Source organism: Olea europaea, chromosome 8 (assembly GCF_002742605.1).
Source record: "Olea europaea var. sylvestris chromosome 8, O_europaea_v1, whole genome shotgun sequence".
Classification (NCBI taxonomy): domain Eukaryota; kingdom Viridiplantae; phylum Streptophyta; class Magnoliopsida; order Lamiales; family Oleaceae; genus Olea; species Olea europaea.
In genome coordinates, this window is record NC_036244.1 from 13,110,975 (window position 1) to 13,124,267 (window position 13,293).

Consider the following 13,293-nt stretch of genomic DNA (forward strand, 5'->3'; position numbering starts at 1 on the left):
TAGTGGTCCTTGAAACCTTGTAAAGGTCCCCAAGAAAATATGAAGAAAAATTTGAAGGATAAAATGTGTTAAATGCAAATTTGTATCCATATATGTCGAGCCATTTGGCGCTCCGTTGACCACATATCTACTCCTACTTTTTTTTTTTTGCTAAAATGCGCCAACCCCTTCCCCTCCCCTCCCCTCCCCTCCGCTCCCACCCATGTTGATTCTTTATAAGCAAGTTAAATTTGGATTTGGCCTTTCATTAGTCATCACTAAAAGAGTTTACTGAATTATTATATTTTTCGTTCTCTTTGAGAGAAAATGGGATTTCTCCCATGTTCTAATATGCCTTGCCACTCCCATGATCAAGATTCTGATCAATCTCGATCTAGAAATCTTGGTTCAAATTCTTCTTCTTTTAATTCTTCCCTCTCGACCCAAGAAAGTTTACACTCCATCCCTTCTCTAACACCCTCGACTCCACAAGTTGAACACCCCTTGCCGGGCTACCACTGTAGCCTAGCTACCCTCAAAGGCCATTCCTATATGTTCTCCCTTGCCCTAGCCCAAAAACACCTCTATAGTGGCTCTTCTGACGGCAAAATCTGCGTATGGAGCCGCGATTTATCCTCCTCAGCGCTCAAAAATCCGTCTCCTGATACAGTTGGGGAAGGATGCAGTGCTGTTAAGTCCATATTAATCTTGGGTGATAAGCTATTTAGTGCCCATCAAGATCACAAAATTCGTGTATGGAAAATTGATCAAATCACACCCCATCAGAAGTACAAGTGTATTGCAACATTACCAACGGTTAATGATCGTTGCCGGAGATTATTTTCTGCCAAGAATTATGTACAAGTTCGTAGACACAAGATATCCACTTGGGTACATCATGTGGATACAATATCAGCCCTGGCTTTATCAAGAGATGGATCTTTACTCTATTCGGTTTCCTGGGATCAAACATTCAAAGTATGGAAAACCTCGAATTTCGATTGCCTAGAATCAGTGTGGAATGCACACGATGATGCAATCAATGCTATAGTATTGTCGAATGATGCGCATGTTTATACAGGTTCGTGGAACCACCTCGACTGAAAACTTAAGTTTATAAAGAGAGGGCTCTTTTTTTTGGGTCCAGATTCTGTCTTCAAATACCTGACTGACACGTGCACAATTTTCATACAGGTTCTGCAGACAAAAAGATCAAAGTGTGGAAGAAAAACGAAGGAGAGAAGAAGCATTCACTAGTGGCTACACTTGAAAAACACAAATCGGCAGTGAATGCTTTGGCTCTAACAAATGATGGCTCGATTCTATACTCCGGTGCTGCCGGTGGTGGATCGATAATCGCGTGGGAAAAAAGGGGCAGTGACGGTTGCCATATGGAAGCGGCCGGGGCCCTAAAAGGTCACAACAAAGCCATCTTGTGCTTGACTATTGTGTCAGATTTGTTGTGCAGTGGATCAGCAGATAAAACAGTTAGAATTTGGAGGAGAGGAATTGGAACAAATCATTCTTGTTTGGCAGTTTTTGAAGGACACAAAGGTCCAGTCAAGTGCTTGGCTGCAGCTATAGACAATAATCATAGTAGGGATAGTACTACAGATTCTGGAACTTCTTATTCAGTTTTCAGTGGAAGTTTGGATTCTGATGTAAAAATTTGGCAAATTTGGGTTCCCTCTATTTAGCTGTTACTTCAGCCAATCTAGTACATGGAAAAAATTGAGGTTTCTGTTTTTGTACTTCTTGAGTTTGTTGCTGCCGAGAGTGTAGGACTCGGGCTTACCGGCTTTTTTTTTTTTTTTTTAAACGAGGTGTCCCAACTTACGTCAGACTATATCCTCGTCCCTGAACCTCCGGCCCCTCAGCTGCTCAGGAAGTTAAATCGCAGGTTGTGCCCTTGTTGATTCTCAGGTTCCCACATAGCTTTTACTCCTTCCCCAAAGGGAGCCTCCTCCATGGTTATTACATCACCAAACTGCTCCAATCCTTCCTCTGGTTATTACAACACTCAGCTGCTCCAACCAGGAATCGAACTCCCCACGCTTGGTTCCAGAACCCCCCAATGTGATTGTTCCGCCAACTTGGATGTGCCCTGGGGAGCTGGGGCTTACCGGCTTTGTTTAGTCAAAAGCCGGTTGAAGGCTATAGAATTTTTGATACTATAGCTCGTTGAGAAAATGCTAGATGCCTTTTGAGGGTAAAAAAAATTTATGGGTTCGGGTATTATGAATGTACTCCCGTTTGTACCTAGTGCATAACAACTTTTCACCAGTTTTGCTACATGGACACGTGGAGTTAAAGTTTGAACCAAGAATAATTAGTACTTCAGGGTTGCTATGTAGTATCATGGAACATCAATTTATTAGCAATGAACTCACTACTTCATTGTTTAATAAATGAAAAAATATCTCAATTTCATTGGATGAGGAACTCAATATCAATTAAACTAATACTAAATATCAATGATTCTACTCTGGATCACACTTACATTATTCTAGAAGGAAAAGACTAATAAAATTTACCTCCCACATAATTTAGATTATTTTAGTGGTAATTGCATTAAAAGTTTCAAATCTTTAATACACTGACAAATTTTTTTCAAACCTTTCATTTGTTGCGATTATCACCCCTAATCTTTTCAACCATTGCAGGTGAACCCCTTCTGGATGGTTTTCATTCAAATTACTATTAGTTGATCATCAACATAAATTTTGATAATAGGAGATGGTTAAATGGTAACTTAATATTTTTTTATCATAGAATAATTTAAAAACTAAACCAAAAACAAAAAAGAAAAAAGAATCTTCCTCACCTCACCCTCACTCCCCAAATCCCTCGACGCCCCAACCCCCACCCCACGTCCTACCACTCAACCTAAAACTAGAAATCTGCCATGACCATTGACTACCATCAGTACGGTGAACATCAATTTTTTATTAAACCAAGAACAAATTGCTCCAAGAAATGAATAATCATCAAAAAGGAAAAGCCCAAATGGAGCCATCGCACTTCACCTCTTTAACCACCACCTTGTCGTCTCCAAAGCCGTCGAAAAAATAACCCCCACGCTGACGGTATCACACCCCAACATACTCCAACAAACAACCAAGCCAAACAACTATTCTGTAGGAAGAAATCTATCAAAAATAGCCTCGATTTTCGGCACCTTCACAAATCGAGAACACCACTTTCGCCAATGCGCATTACCATCGACCACCACCATTCATCCCGCCTCATCTAAAGGTACATTCTAATGGAACAACATCACCAAAATAGGCCCAAAACACTACTGCAATCTACCCAAAACGATCTACCCCGGCCTTCAATTGATTTAATTGAGAAAAATGACGCTATCGAACAGGCACTTTTGCCATCTTTATACATTTTTAGTGTAGAAATATGAGTTGAGGCTTGATCTACTGTATTGGTTGGAGGTAAATTATGTATCGCGGGTAATTCGAGTTTTAATTAGGTTAGTGATTATACAATTAACCACTGGATGGAGGAAAATTCTATTGTTTAAAGAATTTGGGTTTTAATTTGGGGTTGGGTGGTGGAGGTTGTTGGGTGGCTGTGGCTGTGGCTGTGGCTGTGGCGGTGGTGGTAGAGATTGTTGTGTATGGTTAGTCTCAGGTGGTTGATTTCGGGTTTGAGGTGGGAATGGGGAGAGAAGACGATATTGTTTTCTTTTTTATTTCTTATTTTATTTAATAAATTTAATTATTTGATGTGATAAATAGAAAGTTACTATTTTACCTCTTTTAAAATTATTTAAAAGGTTGTCAAGCCTAAATTTTTAGTCAACTGATGGAGATTGTCAATGAAAATCGTCCAAAAGAGCTTCACATTCAACAGCTGAAGTGGTTAAGAGCGACAATTGCAACAAATAAAAGATTTGAGGAAAATCTACTAGTGTTTTAAATGTTTGTAGCTTTAGTTGCAATTATTCAATTATTTTATAGCATTTGTCATACCCTCATAATGTCTGCGTATCATCAATTTTAACCCACTTGATTAAATAAAATAAGTTGAAAGGTTCACAATTATTAATTTACAATTAGGAGATAACTTCTTGAGACGGTGAATAAATTTCATTAAATAATTAGGAACCTGATTAGTGTCTCTTAATCACAATTAATTATTGAGCAACTTTCTCCCAACTCCTCTTTTTGTTGTAAGCGTGGCCTTGTTAAAAAATATATTAATTCAAAAGATTTTTAATTATCACTTGTTATTTGGATTAATTAAGATTACCAAAAACATTAGTTAATGCCAAATTGCATCAAAATACACCACTTGATTACGGACATTTTGCATACCAACTCAAATTAAAATATTAAAAATAATTAATAATTAACCACCTAAGATATTTAATCGTGTCAGGTGGCTTTTCACAAGCAACTTTTGATATTTTAAAGAATGACAACAGAAGATATTACAATTTCTGATTTTGAATTATAATCGAGATTAATTAATTATATTATAAAGTCAACAGTTGCAGTAGGATGACATATCTTATCCCATCCCTACATGATCCATTAGGTCGTACGACAATGTTCTTGTGTTTTTACAGGTAAACGATGAATTTTGGGTTTAGTTGTATAATTATTTTTGTTATTGTTGTTTCAATTTTCAAGAAATGAGAAATCAACTAAGCAATTGAAATTAATTCTAGCTATTATCCATTAAAAATTATCTATATCTATAATATTATGTTACAAAATAATAAATAATGATGATAAATTATTTAGTCTTATTAGAATATCTAGATGATAATCCTGCTACCTCTAAAAGTACGTATTTTGAACAATATGTAACTCTTATTGAAAGACTATATATATAAATGAGATCATCATTGTAACAATATACACACTTCGATTTCGACCTACTCTATTCTCTTAATATTAGAACAATTATTATTATTATTATTCTTAAAAGTTTCATGAGTTAAAAATCATTTAATGGATGGTTTTATCGTAAATATTTTTACATTATTTCAAATAAAACATTTTCATATAAGGATGGCAACACGGCAAGAAATCCCAAATTCGATAGGTACCTGGCTTGAACGGGACGGGGATGGGATTATAGATCCCTTGCCCTGTATACGTTTATATAATAATATTTTTCTAGTAAATATGCATTTTTAAAATAATAGCATAATCAACGTGAGTTAATTGGGATTTGGAGTTCTCATCCCCATCCCAAATCCGTCTCATTACCATTTCTACTTCCATAAACATAAAATTGGGGGAAGTCAAATCATCACCAATGGAATCGATATGGACATTTTCAAATTGACGTGATAGGAAAAAATACATTGTCTAGAGTTCCATCTAGAGTGTAGAGGCCCTACTTAGGATGATAGCAGGGCAGGGCGACCATTATCATCCTCGTCCCATTAAGAATTATCGGGAGGTAGGGTGGGATTAAAAAATTCCCACTAACTGCACATTTTAATTAATTATTTATTTTTCTAAATACAATTTAAATTGTAAAATGTAACTAGTTTAAATGTAATAAAATACATAGAATTGGGACGGTTCAAGAACTTTAGAGTGGGGATCATGCTCTCTCTCCTCACTCCATTTACTGTTCAGGACGATGATGAAGGATTTTGTCATCTCTAGCTTTGTTAGACATATGAACTCAACAACTATTCAAGTATTCAAATGAAAAAGAAAATTATTGAAGATTATAGAATTTTTTTCTGGTTTTACAGTATTAAAATTTTTCTTCCTCTCTTCATTTTATCGTGTTTGTGAAGTATTTATTAACGATTTAAATTATGAAAACATAAAAATAAATGGATAGTACTCTTGTATATCTTAAAAGAGTAATGCTATTCATATTCACTCGTTGTGGTAATCGTCATACATTACATTCTACATGGCGATTTGTGATTTGATGTATTAATTTGATAGTTTTTTTCTTGTCACATATATCAAATCATTAATCGCTACATGCGTTTTACGTAGGACGAGTGCGATAGAGAGTGACTACAAATAACATTATTTATCTCAAATTATGTTTATAAAAAACAATTTGAGTGCTTATAAATATGAGCTAAACGTTGGCTTATTTTTATTTTAATGTTTCTAAAAGAAATGTTGATAAATATTTGCATATAGATAGTACTTATTGAAGATCAATTTTGTGTTTGTCAGTCCATTCATCAATGTCTCGATAAACTAGAAGTTTGTATACTCAAAGGTCATATAACTAGATTACAATCGACAGATGCATTGCACATGCTATATAAGAGTTTTTTAAATTAGTTCAATAGTGAATAAAGATACTTGTATATAATTTTTTATACATAATGGTATCTATCCTTTCACATGATGTCAAGTCATTTGAGTATTTTATTCTAGTGGAACCCACTTATGTGAGACAGTAAACACCTCATGTACCAAAAATTATGTACCAAATATTCTCCAAAGAATTACTATTCAAAATATCAATTATCCTCAATATCTCTTGGCCATCAAAGAGGGGCTTAAACCATTATTTGGCAAAAATAAAGTTTTGACTAGTGGATTTTTGAAAAATGTGTGATTAAAAAATGTAAAAAAAAAAAATTGAATTTATGTGCAAAATATTTTATTGTGTGAATATGATTAAAAATTAGTACATAGAATAAAGAGTTTCGAAATAATAATCATCTAATAGGGCTAAAAAAAGTGAGATTAGTCACGTACTGTTTGACAATTCAAAAATGGTTAAAATACTTGGTTTGAAAATAAGGCACTGCTTGATAGGCACCAATTTTCTAAGGAAAATGGAATTAAAATACCAATCTCCAACTTTTCTGTGTTTGATAGTTTTTTATTTTTCATGGAAATTAAATTCTTGGATTTCTTCGGAGTTGTAATTTTCTAGCTTTTGTATGGTGGAAATTAATTTTCCCAGTTACTATTGAATTATTTATTATTATTATTATTTTTTTTGGTAATGGAAACAAATTCTAAGAATTATTGTAAAAAAATATTTTTCTTTAATTGACAATTCTCATGTAAAACAAAGTCAAACGAACACTAAATGATAGATGATTTTCTTGAATTTTTTTGTTTTGACAATGGAAACAAATTTCATCCCTAATACCAGTAAATTACATCCCTTTAATTGACAATTTTCATATAAAACAAAACAAACGAACACAAAAAAATACTTTTATTTTAACATTTTTAACGTGAAAAATTATATCAATCAAATACAATAACTTATAATTCACAGGAAAATAATTTGTATACAATTCAAGTCTCTGAAATTCATTTTCGTTCTATCCAAATTCCATCTTTTCAATAAAAAAAATGGAGGGAATTTTGATTGTATATATTGTTAGGACTGTGGCCACAAAAATTTCAAGGGATAAGATTCGATTGGCTTCCAAGTTGAAATGTAGTAAAATATCTTTCAAAGTATCCACCAAGTTTGACATTCGTCAACTTAAAAATTCCCGCTCACATTTTTATTTTTTATTTTTTGGAATAAATAAAGGGAAAGTCAATAATGATATAATCCAAAAATGTACAAATGACAAAATCCTATTACAATATTCACCACTTCTATCATTGATGTGACTAAACCCCCGTTTGGGTTTCATCTTTTAGAAAATGCATTTTTCCTATTCTTATTTTTAATTATATTATCTCCAATAAAATAATATCACATAAATTTAAAAAAATTCTTATTTTTTAAACACACATTTTTTTAAAAATTGCTATTTCGAAATATATTTTTCCCCAAAATCCATTTTTAATGAAGTCTAAAAAACGGCTAAGTGTTAAGAGTGGTTCCCTAAATTTTTTATGACTAAGTAACGTGTATAAAGAGATCTACGCAAATTGGATCACATTTTTACTGTGTTGAATGAATCGTTTTTTGTGGTGTATTTGTAATGAGGTGAAGAGAGAAGTTAGATCCAAAAAATAAGAAATCGTGAACCGAAAACTTAACATTGCTATCACTTAGATAAACTCGAATGATCCCTAGAGAATGTATAAAACTTATCGTGTCATTATCTAATTGTTTTAAAATTGGAGGAATAAGGATCAAGTTATCTTTAAATGGTGAATATTCATTTTTCTGAAGTAGAAGTTTTTAAGGGAAAGCAAAAAATTCAGGTTAAACCTGGTATTCGCTGGCTCCGTCTTGAACTGGAGGAGGATTCCCCGCCTAATTGGGTTCAACTAGGCAGGAGGTCAATATGGAGAAGAAGGTCCCCATCTCATTTATAGTCTATTTCGAATATAAGTCTTTTATTCACAAAAAAAGGAAAAAAAAAATCCTCATCATTTCTGAAGAAAACATGTGTTGTTCTATAAATTTACAAAATAATAATAATAATTATTATTATTTACACGAACTAAGCACATTAAAAATGTAAATGTAAAAAAATAATAAAATAAAATAAAAATAAACGGGAAAGGGAAAGGGAAAGGGAACCTACCCCGCTCCACTCCATCGGAACCTCACCTTGCCCTACCTTACCTGCCTTAATCGGGTACGAGATAAGGAGACAAAAATACCCAATGGAATGAAGGATGTGAATGGTTGCCCCGATCTGACTCGTCCCATAACTATCCCTCGAGGACTTAGGTGTCAGGGACTACTACCTCATCGTGAATAAATGGTAATCTTTTTTCTTTTTCTTTTTTTTGTCAAATAATAAATGGTATTTACACACATTTTTATGTTAATGAATATAAATATTTATGTTAATATATTATAATTCATTGTGGTGTCATAACCGAATGTATAAGGAAAAAGAGTTGCCGCACAGAAACTTTGGGTCATGGGACTGTACCTACCCTCCTAAATTAAGGAGAAAATAGGAAACGTATTTTCGAAAGGATTAAACCCCCTGTCCCGGGTTGGGGACAGGGGTGAAAACAAGGGCGCTCTGAGACAGAAAGCACGATTGTTTTCGAAAAGAGCACAAGGGATGTTCACCTTCACAATGAATATAACCATCACAGTAAAAAGCATTTTTATCAGTTTTATGTGGAAATGTTTGGATTCGACCACGGTGCTTTTGCTTGTCCTCAAAGTTTTTAAAAAAAAAAAAAAAAGGTTTTATGTTTTGGATAGTTTACATGGAATGGAATTGCCTGTATTTGAAGTCTATATGCATTTTCGAACTATGCTCTCGTGTTCATTTTGATTGGCTTTAGCAGGAATTGAAAAGGGCACGGGTTGCATTAAATAGTTCTTTTATTGATTCAGAGCGAACGGTTGGAGGCAAAGACCAGTTAGACATAGGCTAGGAAGTGATTCTGATTAATTTTAATTCTCCAAAATTTCGACTACAGACATGCGGTGCACATTTTACCATTCAATTTCAATTGACTTTACTAATACTAGCATTTTTGGCTTTTGCGTAAAAGATGAAAAGAAGCTAGTGATGGCAAAAAAAACTCGTTCTGCTCCGCCCCGATGGGCCCTGTCCCGAATGGGGCAAAAAAACCCACCCGAATGGGCGAGGCTAGGTGGGGCGGGGATGCTCAGCCCCTAACCCGCCCCGTGAAGGAAAAAATATAAAAAAAAATTAAAAATAATTTTATTTCTAGACAATTCATTTGTTAAAAACTCTTTTTGAATTTGTATTTTATTATCTAATAATAACATAACTTGAAACTTTGAAAATGTAAAAAAAAATTAAACGGGGCAAGAAGTTGCCCCGTCCCTGTCTCGTCGCCGCGCCCTTAGACGGGGCGGAGTGGGGGCGCTCCGCCTTGAACCTGTCACATTGCCATTCCTGAAAGAAGGAAAGAACCCTCTTCTTAGTCTATTTTTGGCAGACTATTCCATGAAAATAACGTACGAGTTAGACTTTTGATCAAGAATTGAGTTGAGCATATAGTTTAGATTTTTTTTTTTAAATTTTTTTATTGTAAAATGGCCCTAAAATAAACTGAAATAGTTGAAAATAAAATAAGAGTTTTTTTTTTGTTTTCTTTTTTTGTGCCTCACTGTCTCCAAACTTTTATAAATGTGGTAACTATGGAATTCAACCTTTTATTTGTGCACTTGTGTCACAAGCTTTTAACATAGGTGCACGGTATCTTCACATGATAAATGTCTATTTAGATGTTAAATGCCCATAGGACACACTTGATGTTTGATTGAAACAGGAAAATTGTTCAAAAAAGCTTTCCTTTATTCAAAAAATAAAAAGGTGCACGTTCAAATTATATTAAATATTGCTTCTTTTCTACAATCTTACCGTTTCCGTCAGAGTTTACGCACGTGATGTTTGGCCATTTTCTTTTTTTTTTTTGCTAAAATGCGCCAACCCCTTCCCCTCCCCTCCCCTCCCCTCCGCTCCCACCCATGTTGATTCTTTATAAGCAAGTTAAATTTGGATTTGGCCTTTCATTAGTCATCACTAAAAGAGTTTACTGAATTATTATATTTTTCGTTCTCTTTGAGAGAAAATGGGATTTCTCCCATGTTCTAATATGCCTTGCCACTCCCATGATCAAGATTCTGATCAATCTCGATCTAGAAATCTTGGTTCAAATTCTTCTTCTTTTAATTCTTCCCTCTCGACCCAAGAAAGTTTACACTCCATCCCTTCTCTAACACCCTCGACTCCACAAGTTGAACACCCCTTGCCGGGCTACCACCGTAGCCTAGCTACCCTCAAAGGCCATTCCTATATGTTCTCCCTTGCCCTAGCCGAAAAACACCTCTATAGCGGCTCTTCTGACGGCAAAATCTGCGTATGGAGCCGCGATTTATCCTCCTCAGCGCTCAAAAATCCGTCTCCTGATACAGTTGGGGAAGGATGCAGTGCTGTTAAGTCCATATTAATCTTGGGTGATAAGCTATTTAGTGCCCATCAAGATCACAAAATTCGTGTATGGAAAATTGATCAAATCACACCCCATCAGAAGTACAAGTGTATTGCAACATTACCAACGGTTAATGATCGTTTCCGGAGATTATTTTCTGCCAAGAATTATGTACAAGTTCGTAGACACAAGATATCCACTTGGGTACGTCATGTGGATACAATATCAGCCCTGGCTTTATCAAGAGATGGATCTTTACTCTATTCCGTTTCCTGGGATCAAACATTCAAAGTATGGAAAACCTCGAATTTCGATTGCCTAGAATCAGTGTGGAATGCACACGATGATGCTATCAATGCTATAGTATTGTCGAATGATGCGCATGTTTATACAGGTTCGTGGAACCACCTCGACTGAAAACTTAAGTTTATAAAGAGAGGGCTCTTTTTTTGGTCCAGATTCTGTCTTCAAATACCCGACTGACACGTGCACAATTTTCATACAGGTTCTGCAGACAAAAAGATCAAAGTGTGGAAGAAAAACGAAGGAGAGAAGAAGCATTCACTAGTGGCTACACTTGAAAAACACAAATCGTCAGTGAATGCTTTGGCTCTAACAACTGATGGCTCGATTCTATACTCCGGTGCTGCCGGTGGTGGATCGATAATCGTGTGGGAAAAAAGGGGCAGTGACGGCTGCCATATGGAAGCGGCCGGGGCCCTAAAAGGTCACAACAAAGCCATCTTGTGCTTGACTATTGTGTCAGATTTGTTGTGCAGTGGATCAGCAGATAAAACAGTTAGAATTTGGAGGAGAGGAATTGGAACAAATCATTCTTGTTTGGCAGTTTTTGAAGGACACAAAGGTCCAGTCAAGTGCTTGGCTGCAGCTATAGACAGTAATCATAGTAGGGATAGTACCATTGATTCAGGAACTTCTTATTCAGTTTACAGTGGAAGTTTGGATTCTGATGTAAAAATTTGGCAAATTTGGGTTCCCCCTATTTAGCTGTTACTTCAGCCAATCTAGTACATAGAAAAAATTGAGGTTTCTGTTTTTGTATTTCTTGAGTTTGTTGCTGCCGAGAGTGTAGGACTTGGGCTTACCGGCTTTGTTTAGTCAAAAGCCCGTTGAAGGCTATAGAATTTTTGATACTATAGCTCGTTGAGAAAATGCTAGATGCCTTTGAGGGTAAAAAAAATTTATGGGTTCGGGTATTATGAATGTACTTCCTTTTGTACCTAGTGCATAACAACTTTTGACCAGTTTTACTACATGGACACATGGAGTTAAAGTTTGAACTAAGAATAATTAGTACTTCAGGGTTGCTATGTAGTATCATGGAACATCAATTTATTGGCAATGAACTCACTACTTCATTGTTTAATAAATGAAAATATATCTCAATTTTATTGGATGAGGAACTCAATGTCAATTAAACTAATACTAAACATCAATGATTCTACACTGGATCGCACTTACATTTTTCTAAAAGGAGAAGACTAATAAAATTTACCTCCCACATAATTTAGATTATTTTAGTGGTAATTGCAGCAAAAGTTTCAAATCTTTAGTACACTAGCAAATTTTTTCCAATTCTTTCATTTGTTGCAGTTGCCATCCCTAATCTTTTCAACCATTGCAGGTGAACCCCTTTTGGATGGTTTTCATTCAAAATACTATTAGTTGATCATCAACATAAATTTTGATCATTTTCTAACAAAATAGGAGATGGTAAAATGGTAACTTAATATTTTTTTTTTATCATAGAATAATTTAAAAACTTAAACCAAAAACAAAAAATGAAAAAAGAAACTCACCCTCACCCTGATTCTCACCCTACCTCCGCAAATCCCTCCACGCCCCAACCCCCACCCCACGCCCTACCACTCAACCTAAAACTAGAAATCTGCCACCGCCACGCCACACCTATGACCATTGACTACCACCACTACAGTGAACATCACTTTTCTATTAAACCAAGAACAAATTGCTCCAAGAAATGAATAATCATCAAAAAGGAAAAGCCCAAATGGAGCCGTCGCACTTTTTTTCTTTAACCATCACCTTGTCGCCTCCAAAGCCGTCGAAAAATAACCCCCATGCTGACGGTATCACACCCCAACATACTCCAACAAACAACCAAGCCAAACAACTATTTTGTAGGAAGAAATCTATCAAAAATATCCTCGATTTTCGACCCCTTCACAAATCGAGAACACGACTTTCGACGATGCATATTACCATCGACCACCACCATTCATCCTGCCTCATCAAGAGGTACATTCTAATGGAAGATCACCAAAATAGGCCCAAAACACTACTGCAATCTACCCAAAACGATCTACCTCGGCCTTCAATTGATTTAATTGAGAAAAATGAAGCTATCGAACAGGCACTTTTGCCATCCTGATACATTTTTAGTGTAGAAATATGAGTTGAGGCTTGATCTACCGTATTGGTTGGAGGTAAATTATGTATCTCAAGTAATTCGAGTTTTAAT

General features: G+C 35.2%; 2 protein-coding genes across 2 annotated transcripts; both read left to right on the top strand.

Moving 5' to 3' along the window:
• Window positions 1–264: 264 nt before the first annotated feature.
• On the top strand, window positions 265–1,730 carry LOC111398842 (protein JINGUBANG-like). Its single transcript, XM_023025962.1, has 2 exons — window positions 265–1,060; window positions 1,174–1,730. The coding sequence occupies exons 1-2, from the start codon at window positions 307–309 to the stop codon at window positions 1,674–1,676; spliced, it is 1,257 nt and encodes a 418-aa protein (XP_022881730.1). The 5' UTR covers window positions 265–306; the 3' UTR covers window positions 1,677–1,730.
• An 8,658-nt stretch (window positions 1,731–10,388) lies between these two features.
• Window positions 10,389–12,066, top strand: LOC111398844 (protein JINGUBANG-like). The gene is made up of 2 exons (XM_023025963.1): window positions 10,389–11,184; window positions 11,296–12,066. The coding sequence occupies exons 1-2, from the start codon at window positions 10,431–10,433 to the stop codon at window positions 11,796–11,798; spliced, it is 1,257 nt and encodes a 418-aa protein (XP_022881731.1). The 5' UTR covers window positions 10,389–10,430; the 3' UTR covers window positions 11,799–12,066.
• Window positions 12,067–13,293: the final 1,227 nt, after the last annotated feature.